Below are 21,158 nucleotides of genomic sequence, written 5' to 3'. Positions count from 1 at the left end.
TGTGTACATCCACCACAGGATACTGCATGTGGCACTGGTTAAGGTCACTACAGTCATTGAGTCTCTTGCCCAGTAAGTGATGGCTTTTCATCTGATCACATATACACATCTGCCTAAAAAGAAGTGCACTTCTGTGTTCCAGGATTGTAAGACAGTGCCAAGTGTTAAGCAGCAGATTTTACAATGTTGCTGCATCGCCCTGTCGCAAAGTGGACTTAAAGCTGGCCTTGCAGGCCCCCCCCCCCCATGTATGAAGCTCTTTCAAACAATAACATCTGGTAAAGTTCACTTGATATTAGGTGGTGCACATCCTGCGCACATAGGTGGTAACTTTTGATTTGTTACTAGATTTATAGGGAAATCAAGACTGTCTGGTGTCTGATTAGGAAGCCTAGAGTCTTTTTTTACTTTTCAACCTGCTCACCCCCATCACTCATACACCCACATCACTCTCAGGGATGGTGTCAAGGCATTTTAATCTGATCACATAAAGTGTGCCCCTCGGCGGTCCACCCTTAATGAGTTCTTGCTACCCTTTGAATCAGGAAGTTCAGATGATGGATGGAGAGAGCTTGGAGTCTGCAGCTTCAACTTCAGCCAGGGTAGGAGTAGAAGCATTCAGACTGTACCTTCTCCTCTTTCCCAGGTTCATAGACTGTGCTTCTAATGGTTCATTGAGTCACTTATTGCCTATCTTTGCTCCTCAGTATGAACTCCAGCTCTAGGTTGTAGGTATTGAACTAGATGGCGGGGAGCATTAGCCGTGTGCGATGGAAAGCCAGATTCCCATATAGTGTTAATGATTCAGCCGCCACCACTGAGATGTGAAGTGATGCATTAGATAGAAGAGCACCTCCATCCTCTCTCTCGCACTTGACTCATCAATTTGTAATTGCCTCCATAGAAACAGAGTCGCAGAGAAAATCTGAAACTCAAAACATGTTTTAGGTCTGGTACACATAGCATTTGCTGCCTGGTAGACCTCATGTCATCAATTTTTCAATATGTGAAATCAGAAGAAATACAGAGAAAGAGAGAGGGGAATTTGAACCAGCCACTTTCAGCTACTGACTATCATGTGTTTTTCACGGTTTGCCAGTGCTTTAATGGGCTACACGCAAACTCTTGTGTTTTTTGTTGCTGGTGATTTTGTTAAATTTGTGATTCCATCAGGATTGGTGATGCATCAAAGTGGCCTTTGGTTAGACTGCTGTCGCAACCGAATGTATAGATTGTAACTGAAAGCCTGTGTGTGTTCTTTGATGTGTTTACTTTGCTGACACAACACATTTTAATTGCTCAGTTATGGCTTTTTTGTTCTGAAAGTGTGTGCTGATTGGATGCCTTAGTCGGTCATCAAGACACAATGGGAATAAACTGGCAATATTCAGGGAATATTCAAATACACAGTAAGTTCTTAGTACTTTTACTAATAGCGAGTTGGATGTTTCGGGCCTCTTTACAAATGCATGAAGCAGTATGTGAAAGAGTCCTCCTGTAGTACTGTTGCACATACTTATAAATGCTTTTGTGAATTGACTCCAGTGGAAGGTGTGATTTGTCCAGGCAGGGTGAGGGTGTGTCCTGAGATGGAGAGTTAGCAGGTACGAGAAAAGAAATGCAGGGACAAAGTTACAAGGAGGGATGTGAAAGTGACAGCAACTAAGACAGGTTTGAAGAGGGGGTGTCAGAGAGCAAGTCTGAGTAGCTGGGATAAATGACAGAGAGAAAGGTGACGTAACCACAAGAGACCAGCAGCGAGAGAAAGAATTACAGTACAAGAGCAACAGAAAGGAAAAAGCGTGAAATAACATAACATGTTTATTTTTAAAGTACACGTTCACCCCAAAGGGGCATCTTGGAGCTGAATAACAGATGTTTATTGTTACCCAACTCAATGGTACTCATTTTATTGACCTCAGATAATGAGAGGCTGAGTCGAGCCACCAGGATTTGAACCTGTGAGCATGAGGTCAAACACAGGCCCCTGTAGCGGATGCATGAATCCACTAAACCACCAGACCCAATCGTGGGCAAAGACAATGAAAGAATGACAAAAAAGAGATTGACTGAGAGTAGCGTAACGCATTGCTATTTTGTGCATTAGATTGTGCATTAGCTGCTATTGGAGTAATGGTCTACATTCAGGCAGCGGAGCCCCATGTGTCAAATTAAAATGGCCCCTCTTTACCTTTAGCCAGCCCTGATCACTGTCTATTCTCTAAGAAGGGTGGCTCTTCATATACTTCTTCTGGTGGTGCTTAAAGCCATAGATTGCCCCTCTTTGCCATATCCATCTTAGGTTAGAGCATGCCATGCCCCTACTTTCACTCTTGGTTTTGCTAACCTAAACATCCTATGCTTTAACAAGCCATCGGCTCTTCTTTAAAGTTTCTTGGACTACTTGGACCCTTCTTATGTCCATGCTCACCGACTTTACCCTAGCTCCACCCTGGGGAATAAAACACACAATGAATATGGTATATGGAATGTCTTAGCTGATACAAGACCAGAATCTTAGGTCATGTAGCTAGATAACACAGGCACTGAAACGAGAGAGTATTTTGTAAAACCCTAAGAGGATGAGGCCCTATGTTTTCCTGAAAGTCTGCAGTCATTGAAGCAGAATGCCAGGGTTACAAAATACCAATACTGCCTAGTCTTGATTCCACCTCATGCCTCTTTCACTTCCCGACTCTTTATTTAATTCTGCTCTTTTTCATCCTTACTTTCTCCCTTTGTCACTGCTTTCCTATCATTCTCCTCTCCTTTTCTCTCTTTTCTGCCAGTATCTTTCTGACTCTGTGTCAAAGTCAGATGTTTAAAATAAGTACCCCAAGGTGCAGATGTGATATTGGGGAAACAGTCCAGGGGAAGGCCTTTGAAGTCTTAAATGCAGAAACAAGTAAAATTTCCAATGCAATGAATGGTTGGTGGTGCAAAATTTGTTGCATAATTCAATAACTCAAGAAATTAGATGCAACAGTACTACTGAACAACTGAAGTCACTAATGGAAGAAACAAATACATAGACAAATATATACATTAATTGGAAAAAAGCATATATTGAATACTGTGTTTAAGAAACAATTTAAACCCTTAATGGTTGCAAAGCCTGTTGTGTTCTTAAATAGCAATTCTTGCTATTTATTGAGTAACTGTAGTATCTGTTCATGGGGTGGTAAGAAGGCGTCGATACTCAGTGACTGGCGATCAGATAATGGGGCCTAGTTTCGAGGGCTTATCTCCATCTGATCATCACTTTTTGTGGCATTCTGGTGGTGATAAGCCCTTCGCCTTATTTGCAAGGCCTCTTTAAGCCACATTGCTTAACGCTGCCTTGTAAATAAGGCCCCTTTTCATGCAGCACTTAGCGTGAAAGGGGCGGGCAATGGGTGTTGTGATGGGAGTTCCGCCGCAACACCTATTGCCTTTGACGCTGCCTCCTATTAACAAAGGTGGTGTAAATAGGCGACAGCACCAAAAATGAGACCAGGGAAAACCTGGTCCTAACCTGGCGAGATGAGGAGAAATTATACATTTCTCCTGGTATTTGCTGTTTTTATGTGTGCTGCATTATGCAGCACACATACAATCAGCACATCGCCATTAGTGATTGTTCATGTGCAGGAAGGTTTCCCTTCCTGCACATAAACAATCATTTAAAAATGACGAGTTGCAACTTCTATGTGTGCTGCAAAAAGCACAAAGTTACAAATCACCATTAGCGATTGTTTATGTGCAGGAAAGGACACCTTCCTGCACATGAACAATCATTTAAAAATGACGAGTTGCAACTTCTATGTGTGCTGCACAAAGCAACACACATAGAAGTTACAAATCACCATTAGTGATTGTTTATGTGCAGGAAAGGACACCTTCCTGCACATGAACAATAATTCCCTGCAACGCAGACACCCTTGCACTAGCCAGTAAAAAGTTATAGATTGTGCACCTTCAAGATTGAGGTAGTTTTGCACATATTGGCACAGATTTACCAAACTATCACACAAAGCAGGGCAGCACTCAAGGGTGTCTGCGTGAGTCTAGCATGAGCCGAGCATTTGTTTTGTACTAGAAGGATACCCTTCCAGTTCAAAAATACTTTGCTTAGGCAAACTTTTACCCTGTTGAATGTGTGTTGTACAGTTCAGTACACATGTAAGGTGGGAAAAGTAAGGTGAAATAAAAGCATTACTCACCTACCTTCAAGTGGCGTTAGTTTTTTAGTGCAAAATCCTCTCTACTATTGTTAGGGTTGTGTAACAAAAACATTGGGGGTTGCTCAGGAATGCCCATGTACCACCCATGGTATGCACCCTTCACACAAAGGCACACAAAGCAGTGCTTTAGTTTCAGGCAACTTTCCAGTGCAAAACAAGCTTTGTGCTAGAAAACAAATCCCAAAAATAAATTTTGCGGAGGTTTGCGTCATGTTTTGTGCAAATCCAGTGCTTAATGTTTATAAATTTGGCTCATTATGTGTTGCCCATCATTTTCCAGTGAATGCAAGCGGTTTGACGAGCTTTTGAACCTTTAAGGTGTTACCACTTGCCAAAAGGCACTGACCTATTGTCTCACAGGTGATGGCCCTCAATTAACAGATTTATTAAATGAAAAGAGGCTTGAGAGAAATTATTGGTGTCTGTTAAAAACAAACATAATGAATATGATTGAGAGCTGAAATTGAATTATTGACTCATGATCATCTGTCAAGTATTTTTCATCTATTATATTTTGTTAGTTTAATTTTGGATTAGAATTAGGTTAAATTACTGTCTAGTTGTATTTTCAGACTGGCACATCACTGTTAATGCAATGTATTACATTTTTAAATCCTCTTTGTTTTAAAGTTTGGAATCATTTTAATTGACAATACAAATACGTTTTTCATGTGTTTTATTTTTCATGTAATAAACGTCATGTTCACTTTTGTTAGTGAGACAGTGGCCTTTTATCCCCACCATGATGCTTCTTTACACATGAATAGATGTGCAATTGTTTTTGGTTCAACAAGCACCTAAATAGTCCTTTCTCTATTTCTTCTAATTCAGTCAAGCAAATCTTTATTCGGTTTACAAATAACCGTAAAAGACACTATAGCGTACAAATACATAAAAATGATACACACAAAAATTCTGAGACGAAAACACACAATACAATAAGACCCATATCCTTAAGAATTTTAAACCACAGATCCATACGCTATTGCTTATTGCTTATTCAAGATGGTCAGTTGACAACAGTACTTAAATCAGAAGATAAATATTAGTGGCTCTGCTTAGACAGTGATGATCTTAACTTCTGATAAAAAAAAACTTGCAACATTAAAACATACAATTTATTCTGGAGCATTTGTAAAAGGTCAGTGCTGGCCTGAACTAGCTAAAAAAAAATCCCTCTCAGGAGTGGTAAATATACTTACGTTGCAAATCCACAAGGTGATCACAAAACATAAGAAAGTGCAGCGTGTCCTGGTTAAAGAAAGAATCGCAACCACAGGATCCTAGATATTCAACTTGATTCCATCCCTTAGGGATAGCTAACTGAGAGTGTGTCATGTTTAACCTGAATCTCGTTAATAAAAATCTGTGATTCATGTTAGACACCAGCAACATGTATGGTTTCTTGGACATGTCAGGGCAGATTTACAAGAAACTGACGCACCTGTAGGAGTATGGTTTTGACGCAGTGGCGTCCTAAACGTCGCGCAGTGATATCATGTAGATTTCACTGCGTTACCTTTACGTATCTTTCCTGCGTGGGAGCACCTACCCTGCATACATTATACCTGACACAGGTATAATGTAATGCAGGGCTTTACAACGTGACACATCTCCCTAGATGCGTCATGTTGTAAATTTGCCGCATTTTTTACGCCGCCATTGCCTCACAAAAGTGACGCAACGGCAGTGGAAAAGTGTTGCAAGGGGCCTGTAAATCTGCCATGTCGTTTTTAATATGGCAGGTCTGTACCATTGGTTTGTACACGTCTCGTCTTTCTCCTAGCGTGCTCTATCACCATGAAGTGCCTTTTTACCCAAAACTAAATCAGATCCCACAATAGATTCAGGCAAATCAAATAACTCTGGATCATATCTCTGAGAACAGATTTAACATACTTTACCCAGGGGAGCCTTCCAAATTCATAGAGTCTCTCAGTATTGCCCGATTGAGCTCTGTCTTCTTATTCAGCCAGACCAGGGTGCACCTTCACCCTGTACTGCAGAGGGAAGGTGTGTGCACCCGCCTCACCTGCAGTAGGCAGTGGGTGTGTACATGATAGATTTAGGTACCATACCTCTGTGCGTCCTGAAACAAGTACACCACATAACTGGGGCAGGTACGGCACTGGGTAGTAGTGGGACATAGTACTGAGTGTGCCACTCACCAGATTACCTGTCAGCCCTGTATCGGGCCTGCCATTGTAGGTTAAGCATAGGTTATACAGCACGTGTAATCACCCGCCCTTGATGGGAGTGGTAGGCTCTGCCTGGCTGGGGCTATCCCTTCAGCCAACCAGAAGTGCCAGTTCCCACACTATCTGAGTGTGGGCCACAAAGCTATCAGCTATCAGTAGTGAAGGCTAAATTGAAATTGGCTAGTATGGAGTTAGGTGTCTTCCCTTGAATGGAGTGCTCCATGTGGTGTAGGATGTTAGTAGCTATGTGGTCTTTCCCTAATATAACAGGGCTGATACATGGGTGTATGTTAAAGTCTCTGAAGAGTATTAGAGGCAAGGACAAGATTTGGTTGTCCACGTGGCGATCCAAGAATGTGTTCAAGGCATGCAGGTGCTCAGAGTTTCTTTTGGAGGAGTTAGAATTGTAATAAATTGAGTATCAAACTATGAGGTGCCTTGCGTAAAACAAGTTTAACCACTAGCAGGTAAGGTGAGCCTGTGTCTACCTGAGCTGGTGTGCAATATAAGTCTAATGAAACAAGGTTGCTGAAGCTCTCCTAATTAAGTCTCTTTTTGTCTTGCAGGAGTCCATGTTTTCTCTGGCCTTGAAATGCCTTATCAGCCTATCCACTGTCATCCTTCTGGGCCTCATTGTCGCCTACCATGCCCGGGAGGTGCAGGTGAGTTCAGTTTGGAAATCCAATTAAAGCTCGTTTTAATTACCCAACCAGCAGACAGGGAGCCCATGTTCTTTGGTTGCACCAAGGCCCACTTTCAAGGTATTGTGTGGGGGTATTAGTATTTTGTATTATATTTGAATAGAGCAAACCTAGCTGGGGAGGTGCAGAACATAGGGGAGAGAGGCTCAATGGAGCATGTTATGTTATGTTATGTTGATTTGTATAGCACACTAATCACCCGAGCAGGGTATCCAGGTGCTTGGGCGAGGTGTGTAGGTGTGTGATCCCAAGGTGCTTATATGAAGAGCCAGGTCTTCAGCTTCTTGCGGAACTCAATAAGTGAGGAGAAGGCTCTGATGTGTTGAGGAAGGTCGTTCCATGTCTCGGGTATGATGTAGGAGAACGAGCTACCTCCAGTTTTGCTTTTGCGGATGCAGGCGTGTGTGAGAGTGAGGCAGCGCGTAGGTGTCTGTTGGATTGGTGAAAGTGTATACTGCTGTTCAGGTATTCTGGTCTTGTGTTGTTTAGGGCTTTGGAACGTTTGGGCTTTGGAACATTTCCAGTGAGATGGGAGACGGCGGATGCCAAGTGGTTAAGTTGGTAATGTTCTGTGAAGAGATGTGTGTTCAGATTCTTTCTGAATCTCAGGAGGGTAGGGGCCGTTTTAATTAAAATGGGAATGTTTTTCCAGATCCTGTGCCCTAATCTGATATGGCATGTTTTATCATCTTTTTTACTGCACATCTTCACTGCCAATTTAGCGATGTGTCAGCTGCGTGTATGGCATAGATATTAATGGTGCAGCAGTGCTTTGGCACCAGGGTCCGGGATGTCCGCTGCACCCCTACAGTCCTTGCATTTCTTGTTTTCACAAGTACCCATGGCACCCTTGCCCTGCCATTAGGTGTTGTTTGTCCAAAATAGTTTCTCAGCAGGTATTTTTTATTTATTTTACTGAGTTTTATATAGCGCAAATTTGACCCTCAGGTATCACAGCGCTTCACATTGCACCAGTTGCGCATGAGGACACATTCATTTTTGTTAGGCACGGGGAGATTAATTAATTTGCCCAGAATCACAGGATGTTCAGTGTCATTGCTGAGACTCGAACTCAGTTCCCCAGATTCAAGGTCGACCGCCCTTGCCGGTAGGCCAACTCCTCTCCCCAATATGCTGGGTTTTTGTTTCAGATAGTCTTGTAGGTGATGCCGCTGGTGTTGAAAACATGTGGTGCGCACACCATGGTGGCATTGCAGACAGGCATTTGGGAACTTTCCTGATGTTTTTACTTTGACTTGTATTTCAACATAATCCATGTGATGGGCCCATTAAACAACAGAAGCCTGTGAGCATGTCCACTGGTGTCCATGGCTGCAGCACTCTGATTGGTAGAAAATGATGGAGCCTTTGACCTCTGGGTTCAGTAGCTGACTTCACTCTCCAGTAGTTTATTAGTGGGCCTGGTCATTAAAGTTCTCATTTACTTGCCTGGGGAGCAGTTTCTGTTGAACAATAAAACAAAATGCTGTTAGCACTTGCATCTGCCGGGGAGATTGTTGGATCAGGAGAGATTCAAGGAAAGAAGGTAGAAGGTTGCCTTCTTACAGTGCCACCTTAAAGTGGCATGAGGACTCGGTGAGTTAAATGTTCCTCGCTGGCATCTACAATGGCCCGCAGGTTCCCGGTTCTAACCCCAGCAAGGCCAACCCAGCCTTTGTTCCTTGCGAGGTCTGTGGACCATAGGAACATTTAATGAATAAATTACAGAGCACAGAAATGGCAAAACTGTGGTTTGAGGGGATATGTAGATAGTGAGTTATTTCTAAGGAAGTAGTGTTGGAGAGGGTGCAAGCTAGTACCATCCTTGCCAGGGATGGCCTGTGAGCACTTTCATCATTCTCCTTGCTCTAAGGTGCACAGAACATTCACAGCCACTGCCTAGAAGCAGAGCTCACAGGTTTCCCAGTTTCATGCGTGAGTAGTTCATCCAGTCCAGGTTTTACTTGGCGCCCATGGACTTGTAGGTCTTATTTTATATTGGAATAAACAGGATCACAGAGGGCCGGTCCTGAGATGTTTGAGGTCCTGTGGTGAACAAGGCCCCTCTAAATTACATATGACTTGACATTATAGGAAGTGACATCACTTGACCTTTTTACCACTTTGAAAACACTGACTTTACAAAAAGTAACTTCCCTGGACATCTGTGAGATGGATAAAAAAAATAATACAGAGCCTAAATAAAATAAATACCTGCATGCTGTAGCTCTATTGACAAAGCAAAAACCAAAGGGGATGATGGACGGAGTGTTGAACAATGCAAGCACTCACCCCCAGTCAACTGATCTGGGTTTAATCCATCATCATTCTTTAGCTCACTCCGCCACCCCAGTTCAGACATGGCCATATGCAAATCAGTCGGACCCTATGCCTCATGGGAACATTCCAGCCCGAACTGCCAAGCCATGTCTTCCCTGGACCAGAAACAAGCATCCTGGGACCGGTTTCTGGCTAACCAGCTGTCATCAGCCAGGCTAGCTTGAATCCAGTCGCAAAGTGAGCAAGGGACCCACGTCTGGGCATACCCTGCCAATTTAGGGCGAACAAAGCAAAACCAAAGGGGATGATGGACGGAGTGTTGAACAATGCAAGCACTCACCCCCAGTCAACTGATCTGGGTTGGACTGTTCCCATGAGGCACAGGGTCAAGACTGATTTGCATGTGGCTGGGTTCAAACTGGAATGGCATGGTGAGCAAAAAAACGATGGATTCGGGCCCAGATCTCTGTACTGGGGTGAATGTATGACATTGTTCTGCATTCTGTCCATCAACTGTTGTTTTTGCAGTTGTCCCCCCGAGTGGGATGGGTATGTCCAGACGTGGGTCCCGTGCTCTCCATGCCACTGGAATCAAGCTATCCTGGCTGAAGAGGGGTGAAACCCCGAAACCGGTCCCCGGATGCTTGTTTCCAGTACAGGGAGAACCTGGCTTGGCAGTTCGGGCTGGACTGTTCCCATGAGGCACAGGGTCAAGACTGATTTGCATATGGCTGGGTTCAAACTGGAATGGCATGGTGAGCAGAAAAACGATGGATTCAGGCCCAGATCTCTGTACTGGGGTGGATGTATGACATTGTTCTGCCTTCTGTCCATCAACTTTTGTTTTTGTAGCTCTATTGACATGCACATTGATCGATTTAATCTCACTAGATAGAAAATCTAAACCCAACCAAAAAATTTTTTTTTGCCAGACAGGCCAATAGTGTCAAGACAAAGTCGTAACATGCAAGGCCAGTTCCGAAACGGGAGAAGGTTAATAAAAGTTTAGTAATTAGGCTTTTTTATGGCGATAAAATGCTCATTTGTGCTATTTCTAACTGCTGTAAACAATAGGTCTTGTTGCCCAATTGAAGGTGCTCAGTTTATCGACCTTTGAATGATGGAAAGCTGAGCCTGCCTTGCAGGAATCAAACTCATACCTTTCAGAACATGGCACTTTGTTAGCAGGGAGCTATCCGTTTACTTGCCCATCCTGCTGCCAGTGGGCATGTGTCAGACACAGCCTAACATTTGACTTGCTCCACGCCTCCACCCCAGTCTGAATGGGCATTTTTCGAGACATGTACTTAAAAAGAAACACTGCCTCTCCACCCACATCTTCCTTCTTAATCCTCCCTTTTCATTCTCTTGTAATCTAGTATTTCTTCTTTCTCCGCCACCCCTCACCACTGCCTAATGTTTTGTCCTTTTGCCACATTCTCTCATAGATCTTCGTTTCACCCTCTTTCTTGTGTTTTCCCCTCTTCCTATTTCAGCCACTCCTTTCCTCTGTCTTTTCTTTCTTCTCCTCTCCTTACCTCTCAATTTTTTTGTCTTACAGCCTCTCCCCTCTCTTTCATGTCGCTCTCCTTCCTGTCATCTGAACAAGATAAACCAGGAGCTATTGGTTAGGTCCAGCACACATGCTCCCTTCTGTAGTAATTAAATGCAAGGGTGTGCAGTTCCTGGGACAGGGAAGGGTTGTCAGTTCAGTGGAATAGCCTCCAATTCGAGTAAGTGCCATCACATGCCCCAAGAGGTGTCATGCTTCATCATCTGGTAAATTCAATTAATTTATTACTCTAATTGTGAAAAAATATTCCACACTAATAGTGTAATGAAGAGGAGGGCTATGACGGAGTTCCACGCCTCCGAGTAGCAGTTCGTGACCACGCCCCCTTTTCTCGGCAATGGCGGTAATGGCGGCAACGGCATTTCAGCGCTACAGATGTAGCAGCAGGAATCCAGGGGGAAAATTGTAATCCTGCCGCAGGAAGGGAAAGAAAAAAAAAAGCGAAAAAAAAGTGTCGGTCGGTGGGAGCCTTATCAGGGGGTTCGCCGGGGGAGCATTGACCTGTGACCAGTGAAAAAAAACAAAAAACGGCCAGGCGGACTCTTGACCAGGGGATTCTCCTCCAAATAAACCAAAAAAATAAAAAAAGAGAGCGGCGGTCCACGAGGCGGTCCACGAGGAAAACATTTGGTGGTGACTTTTGGATTTTGAATGACCAGCCTGGCTTTTAAAGGAAGACGGCGAACAGCTTAAATAAGGAGTGAGAGGTGAGGAGGTGAGGAGGTTTGGAGTGGCAGAATTGGGGCTGAGGCGTCTTTGAGGATTTTTGCTGAAGGAGAAAAAGCTTACACAGTGGTGTTTTAACTGCAAAGTGGGAAAAAGGAGGGGGGAAAAACTCAGGTAGAATTGGGTTATAGTACCCTTTTCTCTCCCTCACTTCCTCGTACCAGTATCGGTCACTGGAGTAGGTCTGCAATGGGGAGACATAACAAACAAAGCAACCCAGCTGGCAGGATTGATGCAGTGATTGGTTTGAAAGCTAAGACTCGCCTGGCGCAGGCAAAGGCGCTATCTGTTGGAATAGGAAGAACAGGACTTGTGTGGAGTCGCCTTGATCAGAGTTCTAGTTTCGAAAGCTCCGAAGACGAACTGGTAGCGGAATCCGTTGGTGTAAGTCAGGCATCTAGAACTTCTCCTTCCATATCTATACCAGAAATTGAAGTAAATGGGGAGGAGAGCAATTTAAAAGCGGATAAGAGTGACACTAATGAAAGCAGCAAAGAGGAGGGAAAAAGTGTTAAGGAGTTTTCCCTCTTCACGAAAAAGCTAATGCAGCCAGCTCTTTTCCAGTCCATGGCACCGCAGACAGTGGTGGTGGATCCTCATAGCTTGTCGCAGCTCTCTTTAGATGCCAGCTCTCTGCAACCGCCACCTCTCCTAGCTCTCCAGTACCTCTGTGTGCTCTAAAGTCCACAACTTCGACTCTTTTAACGAATGAGCTCGATGACAGTGCCTTGAATCCTCCTCCTCTACCCGCTGCAAAGGATGGAGCCCAGTTATGCTGCCAGATAGTCCCAAACCGGACACGGAGCGCCAGTAGTTTGATGCTCTCCTCCGGGCTTCTGGAACAGGATCAACTAGACCAACGGGATCTTCAAAGTCAGCAAATGTCCATTCATAAGAGTCAGAAGGTATCAGATATGGTACAACTTCCAGCTCCCGATATAGCTACTGGTCCGGCTTTAGATATAAATGTTCCTGTAGAGACAAGCTCCACCAAACAATTAGCTGTTAAGACTTTGCTTAACCTTATTCTCGAAGAGATTCGCGAAATGAAAAGGTCGCAGGAAAATGAGATTGCTTCTCTTCATATCCTCCTTGGGAAGATCGAAGACGCGGTGGCTTGTCTACCAGTCAAGATACCGGAAGCAGAATCTAGGATCTCTCAGTTGGAGGATCAGATGTCCGGATTATCTACTAAAGTATGTGAGGCCATAAGGGACAGGAGCTCGTTAGAGAACAAGCTCAAGGAGTTGGAATACCACTCTCGCCGCTCAAACCTACGTATAGTGGGGGTACCTGAGAGAGTGAAAGGTGCCCAGACATCGCAATGGGTGGAATCCTTTATTTAAAAAAGTACTTCCCGAGTTTGGTGGGGATCTTACAGTTACTAGAGCCCATAGAGTTCCGTTTCATCCTTTGCCAAGCACGAGTGGCCCACGCACCATCTTGGTCAACTTTGCAGATTATCGGATAAAAGAAAAGATCTTGGCTAAAGCGATACAAAAAAGACAGTTTCCAGTGAATGAGACCTCTAATTGTAGAATTTTCCCAGATATGTCCGCTACTGCAGCCTGGAGACGCAAAGAATTTGTTAAATTGCTTTTCTTGGTTAAAGCTCAAGGTGCACCGGCATCAATTGCTCAGCAGTCTAAACTCTGGGTTTCCATATGTTTTCCAACTTAGAGGATGCTCAGGATTTCCTTAAAGAAATGTCAGCTACGTAAGGAATTAATGGATGATTGAGGCTTTTTTCCTCCCCCTCCTTCTATATATCTTGAAGGTATATTAGGTATGGGAGTTAGGTAATTAATTTAAAGTAACTTTGAAAATAAGAGAATTAATGGTTGCAATATTTGGCTTTTTTTTTTTTTTTTTTTCTCTTCGACCGGGGTTGTTTTTTTTTTTGTAGTAATCCATTGTCGAGAGGTGAGGTGGGGTGGTGGGTCACGATGGGTGCAGTTCCATGGCGCCCTCTAAGTTAGCAGGGGTGAGGTGGAGGTGGATAGCGTGGTAGGACACCTCCCTGGAGGGTGGGTTGAGTGGGGTGGGGAAGGGAGTGGAAATTAAAACAGAAAAAAGAGCAGAAGCAGGGGCACTAGTGCATAATGTTTTCTTTTTAAGAAACTTAGGATGGGAAATATTCATAGTTGTTGTATGCAGTTTGTATTTTTATATAAGTTGCTATGAAGAGTACTTGTGATACTGTTTCCATCAATGTCAATGGGATATTGAATAAATCCAAATATGGAGCCTTAATAAGGTGGCTGGTGTCCTCCTCCCCTCAGGTTCTATTTTTTCAGGAGACACACTTAAAAACCAACTACCCCAAGCTGTATGTTCCTAGGTTTTTTTCGCATGTCTTTTTTGCTTCAGCCGGGTTGGCCAAAAGGGGTGTCGCTATATATTTTTGCCGCAGTCTTCCGTGGGAATTCGGTCAAATTCGGAGAGATCCATTGGGACGCTGGTTGTGGGTCGGGGCTAGATTAAATGGGATAAATCTAAATTTTATATATTATTATGGGACTGAAAGTAGACGATTCTACATCCTTAAAAAAGATTGCGGAGCTTCTTAGGGGTACCCCGGGACAAATAATTCTTGGTGGCGATTTTAATTTTATTCAGGATCTCAAAACAGATACGTCAAATAAAAATAAAAAAGAATTGAAACCCCAAACAAAGAAAGTTTTGGAAGCCATAAGGCAGGAATATTTATTAGTTGATCAATGGCGTAAATCTAACCCCAGGTTAATGAAATTCACTTGCTATTCTAAACTATTTCATACGGCCTCCCGCATTGATTTTTTTCTTACTTCACGCTCTTTGAAAATACTAGATACCACGATAGGGGTTAACCCATTTTCAGATCATTCCCTTATTTCGTTAAAGCTGGAAATTGAAGGGGGGATTAAGACGGAATCCAGGTGGCAGATGGATCGTCTATTCCTGCAAGATCCTAATTGGGTTACCCAAACTAAAAAATGGATATTGGAGTTTTTTAGCATAAATGAAGAGACAACAGATATTTTTTCAGTATGGGGTGGGTTTAAGGCAGCTATGCGGGGGCAGATAATTGCCCGTTCAGCTGCTTTGTCGAGAAAAAGGCAGATAAAGATTAACCAACTCCAACAGGCTGTAAATGATGCCGTGAGTTTAAAAGACGTTCAGCCCCAGGGGAGTCGAGATGCTGCTATTCAGCTAGAAAAAGAAAAATTAGCCCTTAAAGAATTTTTTTTAATTGAAGAAATTAATAGTTCTAGAACTTTTCAGCAGAAAGTTTATGAGGAGAGCCAAATGGTGGGTAAAATGTTGGCAGGGCAGACAAAATCAAAGCAGGAAAACGCCTTCATCTCTGAAATTATTGACTTTAAGACTCAAAACATCAGCAGAGAGAAGGGTGATATTGCTCAAGTCTTTTTAGAACATTATGCTCAGTTGTATTCTACAAAGTATGTTGTAGGCTTAGATCTTATCCGTAAATACTTTGATGAAGTTAATGTTCCGATTTTGTCTGACCCAATGGTAGATCAACTTGAACGTGAAATTGTGGTGGTAGAAATTGCGGACACAATTAAATCAATAGCAGGGGCTAAGGCCTGTGGAACGGATGGGTTCCCGATTGAATTTTATAAAACTTTTGTGAACGAATTGACTCCTTTTTTGGCAAAACTATTTAATGCTGTTAGAATGGGTGGTAATGTTCCTCTGAGTTTTAAGGAGTCCATCATGGTTAGTTTTGTCAAAAAGGGGAAGAATCATAAGGATGTTAACTCCTACAGGCCGATTAGCTTGCTCAACACTGATTTTAAAATTCTTATGAAAATATGGGCCCAAAGTTTTACTCCAATTGCGCAGTCACTAATACACCCGGACCAGGCTTGTTTTGTGGCAGGAAGGACAATGGCCTCAAATACTGGATTTTTAATTCAGGCTCTTGATTATGTCACTAGCAATAAAATTCCAACTTTAGTTACAATGGTCGATGCCGAGAAGGCATTTGACTTGGTCAACTGGGAGGCTCTTTTTTTTGGAATGCAAAGATTTGGCTTCCCGGTCCGGGTGATTGAAATGTTGAAAAATATTTACCAAGGTGCCCAAGCTCGAGTGGTGATTAACGCTAACACGGTAGGGGTAATTGATATAAATCGAGGCACCAGGCAAGGTTGTCCATTGTCCCCTATTTTGTTTACTTTTTTTATTGAGCCGCTCGCATTAAGAATTTGTGGTAATCCGGAAATTAAACCACCAATAGAAGGAATGGCGAAAATAAAATTATTCGCTGATGATATAATTTTGTATCTGCAACCAGATAAATTAAATCTTGATCTAGTTTTGTTCGAATTTAGCAAATATGAAAGGATAGGCGAATATAAAATTAATCAAAATAAAACTGAGGTTCTTGCCTTGAATGTAGACCATAATTTTCTACCATCTAATCTAAAATCTCAAGCTCTAAAAGTAGAACCTATTAGATATTTAGGTATTTATGTTTCTAGTGAATTTGAGGAACTATTTAATCTAAATTATTTAGTAATGCGAGATAAAATTAAGGGCTTGCTGGAGAGATGGATTTTTTTACCATTGACCTTGATTGGTCGTGTAGCACTTATTAAAATGTCGATTCTTCCTTTATTGGTTGTTCTTTTTATTAACGTACCGCTAAAAATCAATTCCCATTTTTTAAAAGATATTGAGTCTATGATCAGAGAATTTGTATGGAATCGAAAAGTACCTAGGGTCAGGCTACCTATATTGCAGTTAGAAATAACCCAAGGGGGGCTAGCGCTACAAGATATTCGTACTTATTATTTGGCGACAGTCCTCGATCTTTCAGCACGATTATTAGATCTTAATGGGTGGCCGGATAGTTTATTTTATGATAGAATGATTCAGGAGTCGGGTTCGCAAGTTTCTATTTTATTTAAAACAGCTAAACTACCCAAAAAGACCCGTTATAAGACTATTCGGGATTTTTCTGATAGACTCCAGTCCTTCTTTAAACAAGCTGGGTTTGGTGGATTTTATTATCTCAATCTGGAAGAATCTAAGGCTTTAGGGCTCCAAATCCATTCCACTAAATGTAAAAGATGGAAGGACTGTGGTCTAGGTGAATTGGGTTCCTTTTTTGCCGCAGGGAAATTCATTACTTGGCAGGAGGTCTTAGAGAGATCCGATAATCGTTTAGCAACCGTTTTTTTGGAATATCTCCAGATATTGAACTTTATAAATAAATATAATATGTCAACATGTGGGACATTATCTGCTCTGACCAACACCGTATATAAAACTACATTAAAAGGTGTGGGAAACTGGTATACTCTATTAAGAAAGGGCAAAGAGTCTCCTCTGGTCGAAGAAATTCTCAGTAAAATAACTTGTGAAACTAATTGCTCCTTCACGAGACCGGAGTGGGAACAAATCGCTCAGTTAGGAAGTAAGACTCTTAGAACAGCCAATTTTAAAAGGATGTCTTTTTTATCTCGCTGGCTGGCTTATTACACTCCGAAGGTTCTTAATAGACGCTTTTCGGAAGTGGATAATAAATGTTTTCGTTGCCAGCTTCAAAATGGGGGAGATTGGCTTCATATATTTTATACATGCCCGACGCTTGAAGTTTTTTGGCGTGAGATTTTCGCAGCAATGAGCTTAGCAATTAGAAAAGAGCTCGAACCTGAATCTGAGGTGGCTCTTTTTGGCTTGTTGAGAAAAAGAACGGACTTATCTAACGCCGAAGAGTCTTATGTGGCGATTTGTTCGTTAGTAGCCCGCTCCTTAATTCTCTAAAATTGGAGATCCGAGTATATATCATCATACTCGAAATGGGTGAATAAAATGCAAAAGATAAAAAGGTATGAAGAGGCCTATGCCAAAAGAGTTGGGGCAATAAAAAGGTTTACTAATATCTGGAAATTATGGGATAGTGATTTATCTATGTATGTCACATAGCACTTTAGTATTTGGTTTTTATTATTGTTTTTAATTAGATACATCTTTAACACAGGTATTTTTAGCACTTCAAAAATCTGTTAGCACTTTATTGAATTAGCGATTGTAGCAAGCACTAAGCACTTTTATTTTTCTGTTAGGCCTGTGGCCATGTGAAGCTGAGATTGCAGCGTTGTAGGGACTTTTTATAAAGTATATTGACTATGTGTATAGGTAATTCATGTTTTATGTATTGGGAGGCCAGGTCGAATAATATAACTGTTATAGGCCTCTGGCTATTTTGCTTATTTTGCACATTTTGCACTATTTGCACAATTGAAACTATATGTATAGATAATTAATATCCTATGTATTGGGAGGCCAGGTTGAATAAGGTAATTATTATAGGCTTCTGGTTACCCTGCTTACTTTTGCATATTTTGCACTATTTCCATAATTGAAATTATGGATATATATACTTTTGTCTAAAGTTTGTTGTTTTATAATTATTTTGATCTACTGCTCATGAACTTTGTTTACTGTGTACTGGTTTTGTTGCTCTCCTGCTCTGCTCAATAACAAATTATTTTAAAAAAAAATGTGTAATGAAGAATTGACAAAAAACAAGGTAAGTGGAGCTGCCCTTGTGTGCCTGGCATTCGTTTTGACACCTCTGAGGCCAGGTGTTGCAGAGCCAGTGCAAGGGACAAGCCAAAGGTCGCAGCTGTGACCCCGGCAGACCCCTAAATGGCGTCCATGGTTTGTTTAGGTCACACCCTTAATTACAATGGTCTCGCCCCTTTTAGAGACCTTCCTCCCACTTTTCCATCCCACTTAAAGCCATTGGCACACCCCCCTGAAAGCCCCTTCTCCCATCCTCACAGCTAGCTTTTCATTGAGAGGCCAATCAATGAACAGCTGTCTGCCCTGCCTTTCTATTTCCCGCCTTTCCTCCTCCTGCCGGCTCTTGGCCCATCCCCCCTCTCCCGCCTCGCAGTAAAAGCATCGACCCATTAGGCCTTCCTCCAACAGAAAGATTCTCCGAAAAAGATTTATAATTTCAAAAAACACGGTTTATCGGGAAGCTTTTTTCCCGCTGCTGTGACAAAGGGAATCCCTTGCAGAATTAGGCACGCGCTCGCTCCCCCTTCAGTGTCTTAAGAGTGTTAAACAAACACTGACACACTTGATTGTCACTACAGAGCACGGGGCCTGTTAGACTCTACCTCAGAAGTGTCGAGGCTCCCTGGGGCTGCTACCTCACAGCCGACAGAAAAATGTCTGTTTGGCAAAGAATTGAAGCCCTCGAGGAAAAGGCATTAAGACAGTCGGCTGCTGACATTGGCATCTGGGATTCAAGGAAGTGCGTTGAAGTCCAGTCTCAGGGCGGCCTAGGTCTATTTTAGTGTTCTTTTAGTTCTTTTTTTTTTTAAACAGTTTTATGTAAAAGCGAATTGGGCTCCAGGGGAGTCATCTGCCAGCTCGATGCGAAAGAAGAGCAAACCTACAGAAAGGGAGGGAGGAATGAGGAACGAGGGAGGGCTGGGTGGACGTGAAAAGGGCAGGCTGGAGAAAAAACACGTTTCAAAGGTCACCAGATGATGAAGCATGACGCCCCATGTCATCAGGAACACAGTGTTCAGGATTGGGCTGTCCTCAAGGATTCCTTTGCAAGTCTGTTTCTCAAATATATACAGTTTAAATGAAGCAAGACTACAACTCCCAGAATGCATTAGGTTGTGAAAAGAAAGCTCAGGACAGTGTGATGTTGTCATCACGTAACTTTACTGTCAACTCTCGCTCATTTTGGTAGGTGACCGCGTCACCCACTTTTTATTCCTAACCTCCAACGAACAAGCAACATGCCTCCATAGGCTGAAAAGACAGGAATCCTCGTTGGCAAGGCTCTCAATAGTTCCAGGTTATGTGTGTGTAGCCCATCTAGTCCGGGTTTTGATTTTGCATTCTGGGACTTGTAGTCCTCTTTAACCCCTTTATTAAATCAGGACTGCAAGTCCCAGAATGGAAAGTATAAATGTGACCTGAATGAGGCACTCATATGAATCTGAGGCAGTTCACATCTCTGCTATAGAGATCGTCATCATGCTTCTAAAATGATTTAGTGTCATTGATTTTAGTGTCAAAGGTCAGATTTCACACTTATTGGTGGGTTACCGGGTTTATAGGTAGAACCAAAGGGGCTTAAGATCTACAGTCTGGATAACTAGAAATTGGCCACTCAGGATGGAATGGAATGGAAAAGCATTTATAGAGCGCATGGCTACCCGGAGGCATCCCAGCGCTAGTACCAACAGTAGGGGGGGGACCAGAAACTAAGGAAAGAGATACGTTTTTATTTGTTTCCGAAAGGACATATGATCAGGGGTGGTACGCAGATAGAATGAGCAAGCGTGTTCACGATTTGTGTCAACTATTTGCACCAGTTCCTCCAAAAGTGATGTGGAAACCATGTAAATTAAGATTTTTAAAAAATTCAATAATGAAGCAATTGTAAATAAATAGTTATGATAAAAAATGTACTTATTTACGCAGTGACCTACATACATGTTAAACATAGAATAATATAACCATAAGTCATATGTACATTTGTTAAGCGGACCTAATGAATATCTATATATTTAGAAAGATAATCACTTTACACATTTATAGAAAGGAATACACATATCTAGATACATACATATATTCCAAATAAATGCGTATATGCACAGGGATATGCTGTACATTTATGTTTGAGTCCAATTAAGATTTCCAAAAGACGCCAGTCCATCAGGGACACTTTTTAATCCAGTCCAGACCTTCCACTTGCAAGTAATGCATGCATTCTGGAAGTTTTTGTCTTTGTTCAGTTCATCTGACACAATTTAACTAACGTCCCTTAAAACGATTTGTAAAAGGCAAGCCCAACCCGAACCAAATGCCATCTGGTAGCCTGAGCTTCAATTTGACATGTAAACATGTAGAGTGACCAGATATCCTCATGTCACCGGACACCAAGTTTCCGTTCGGTTTTTACCGGCCTGTCCAGTGTTTTTCCATGGAGGTCAGCAAAAAAAGTGTCAACCATATGTGTGTACTACCTTCAGTAGGATGACCAGACGTCCTGCTTTTCCCCGGACGGTCCCGGTTTTCGGAGCAGTGTCCCGGTGTCCCGACACTTTGCTCCAAATTACAGAAATGTCCCGGTTTTTGTGCAATGCCCGGGTTAAACAGGGAAATGTCCCGTTTTTAAATAGTGTCTCGCACGCACCAAGACACTATTTAAAAAACTGGGCTTTTCTCTGCTTACTTCGCACAGGTGCTGAAACGGGTCTCTATTGGGCTCTCCAGTTTTGTCCACAGGATGAAAAAGAAATCTTAGCGCTGCAGCAATACCACCCTCCTTCACTGCCTTCAAAGTGACCCGTTATGATACTTTCACAGGTCCATTATTCTAGAACTGATGCTTTTTCAATGTTATGTACAACAAAGCCAAAGTTGTTGCTTATTTATCTTATGCAGCCAACAACAAATAACAAAG

The 21,158-nt window shown here is 42.4% G+C and overlaps 1 protein-coding gene across 1 annotated transcript in view; it reads left to right on the top strand.

Annotated features, from left to right (window-relative positions):
* KCNN3 (potassium calcium-activated channel subfamily N member 3) overlaps positions 1 to 21,158 on the top strand; it is a 463,290-nt gene that overhangs the window by 242,094 nt on the left and 200,038 nt on the right. Inside the window, exon 2 of the mRNA XM_085636850.1 lies at positions 6,988 to 7,083. Coding sequence (XP_085492976.1) covers positions 6,988 to 7,083 — 96 coding nt within the window. The remainder of the gene's footprint in view (positions 1 to 6,987; positions 7,084 to 21,158) is intronic.

Source organism: Triturus cristatus, chromosome 12 (genome assembly GCF_964204655.1).
Source record: "Triturus cristatus chromosome 12, aTriCri1.1, whole genome shotgun sequence".
NCBI lineage: Eukaryota > Metazoa > Chordata > Amphibia > Caudata > Salamandridae > Triturus > Triturus cristatus.
This window is presented reverse-complemented; position numbering and strand designations above follow the sequence as displayed.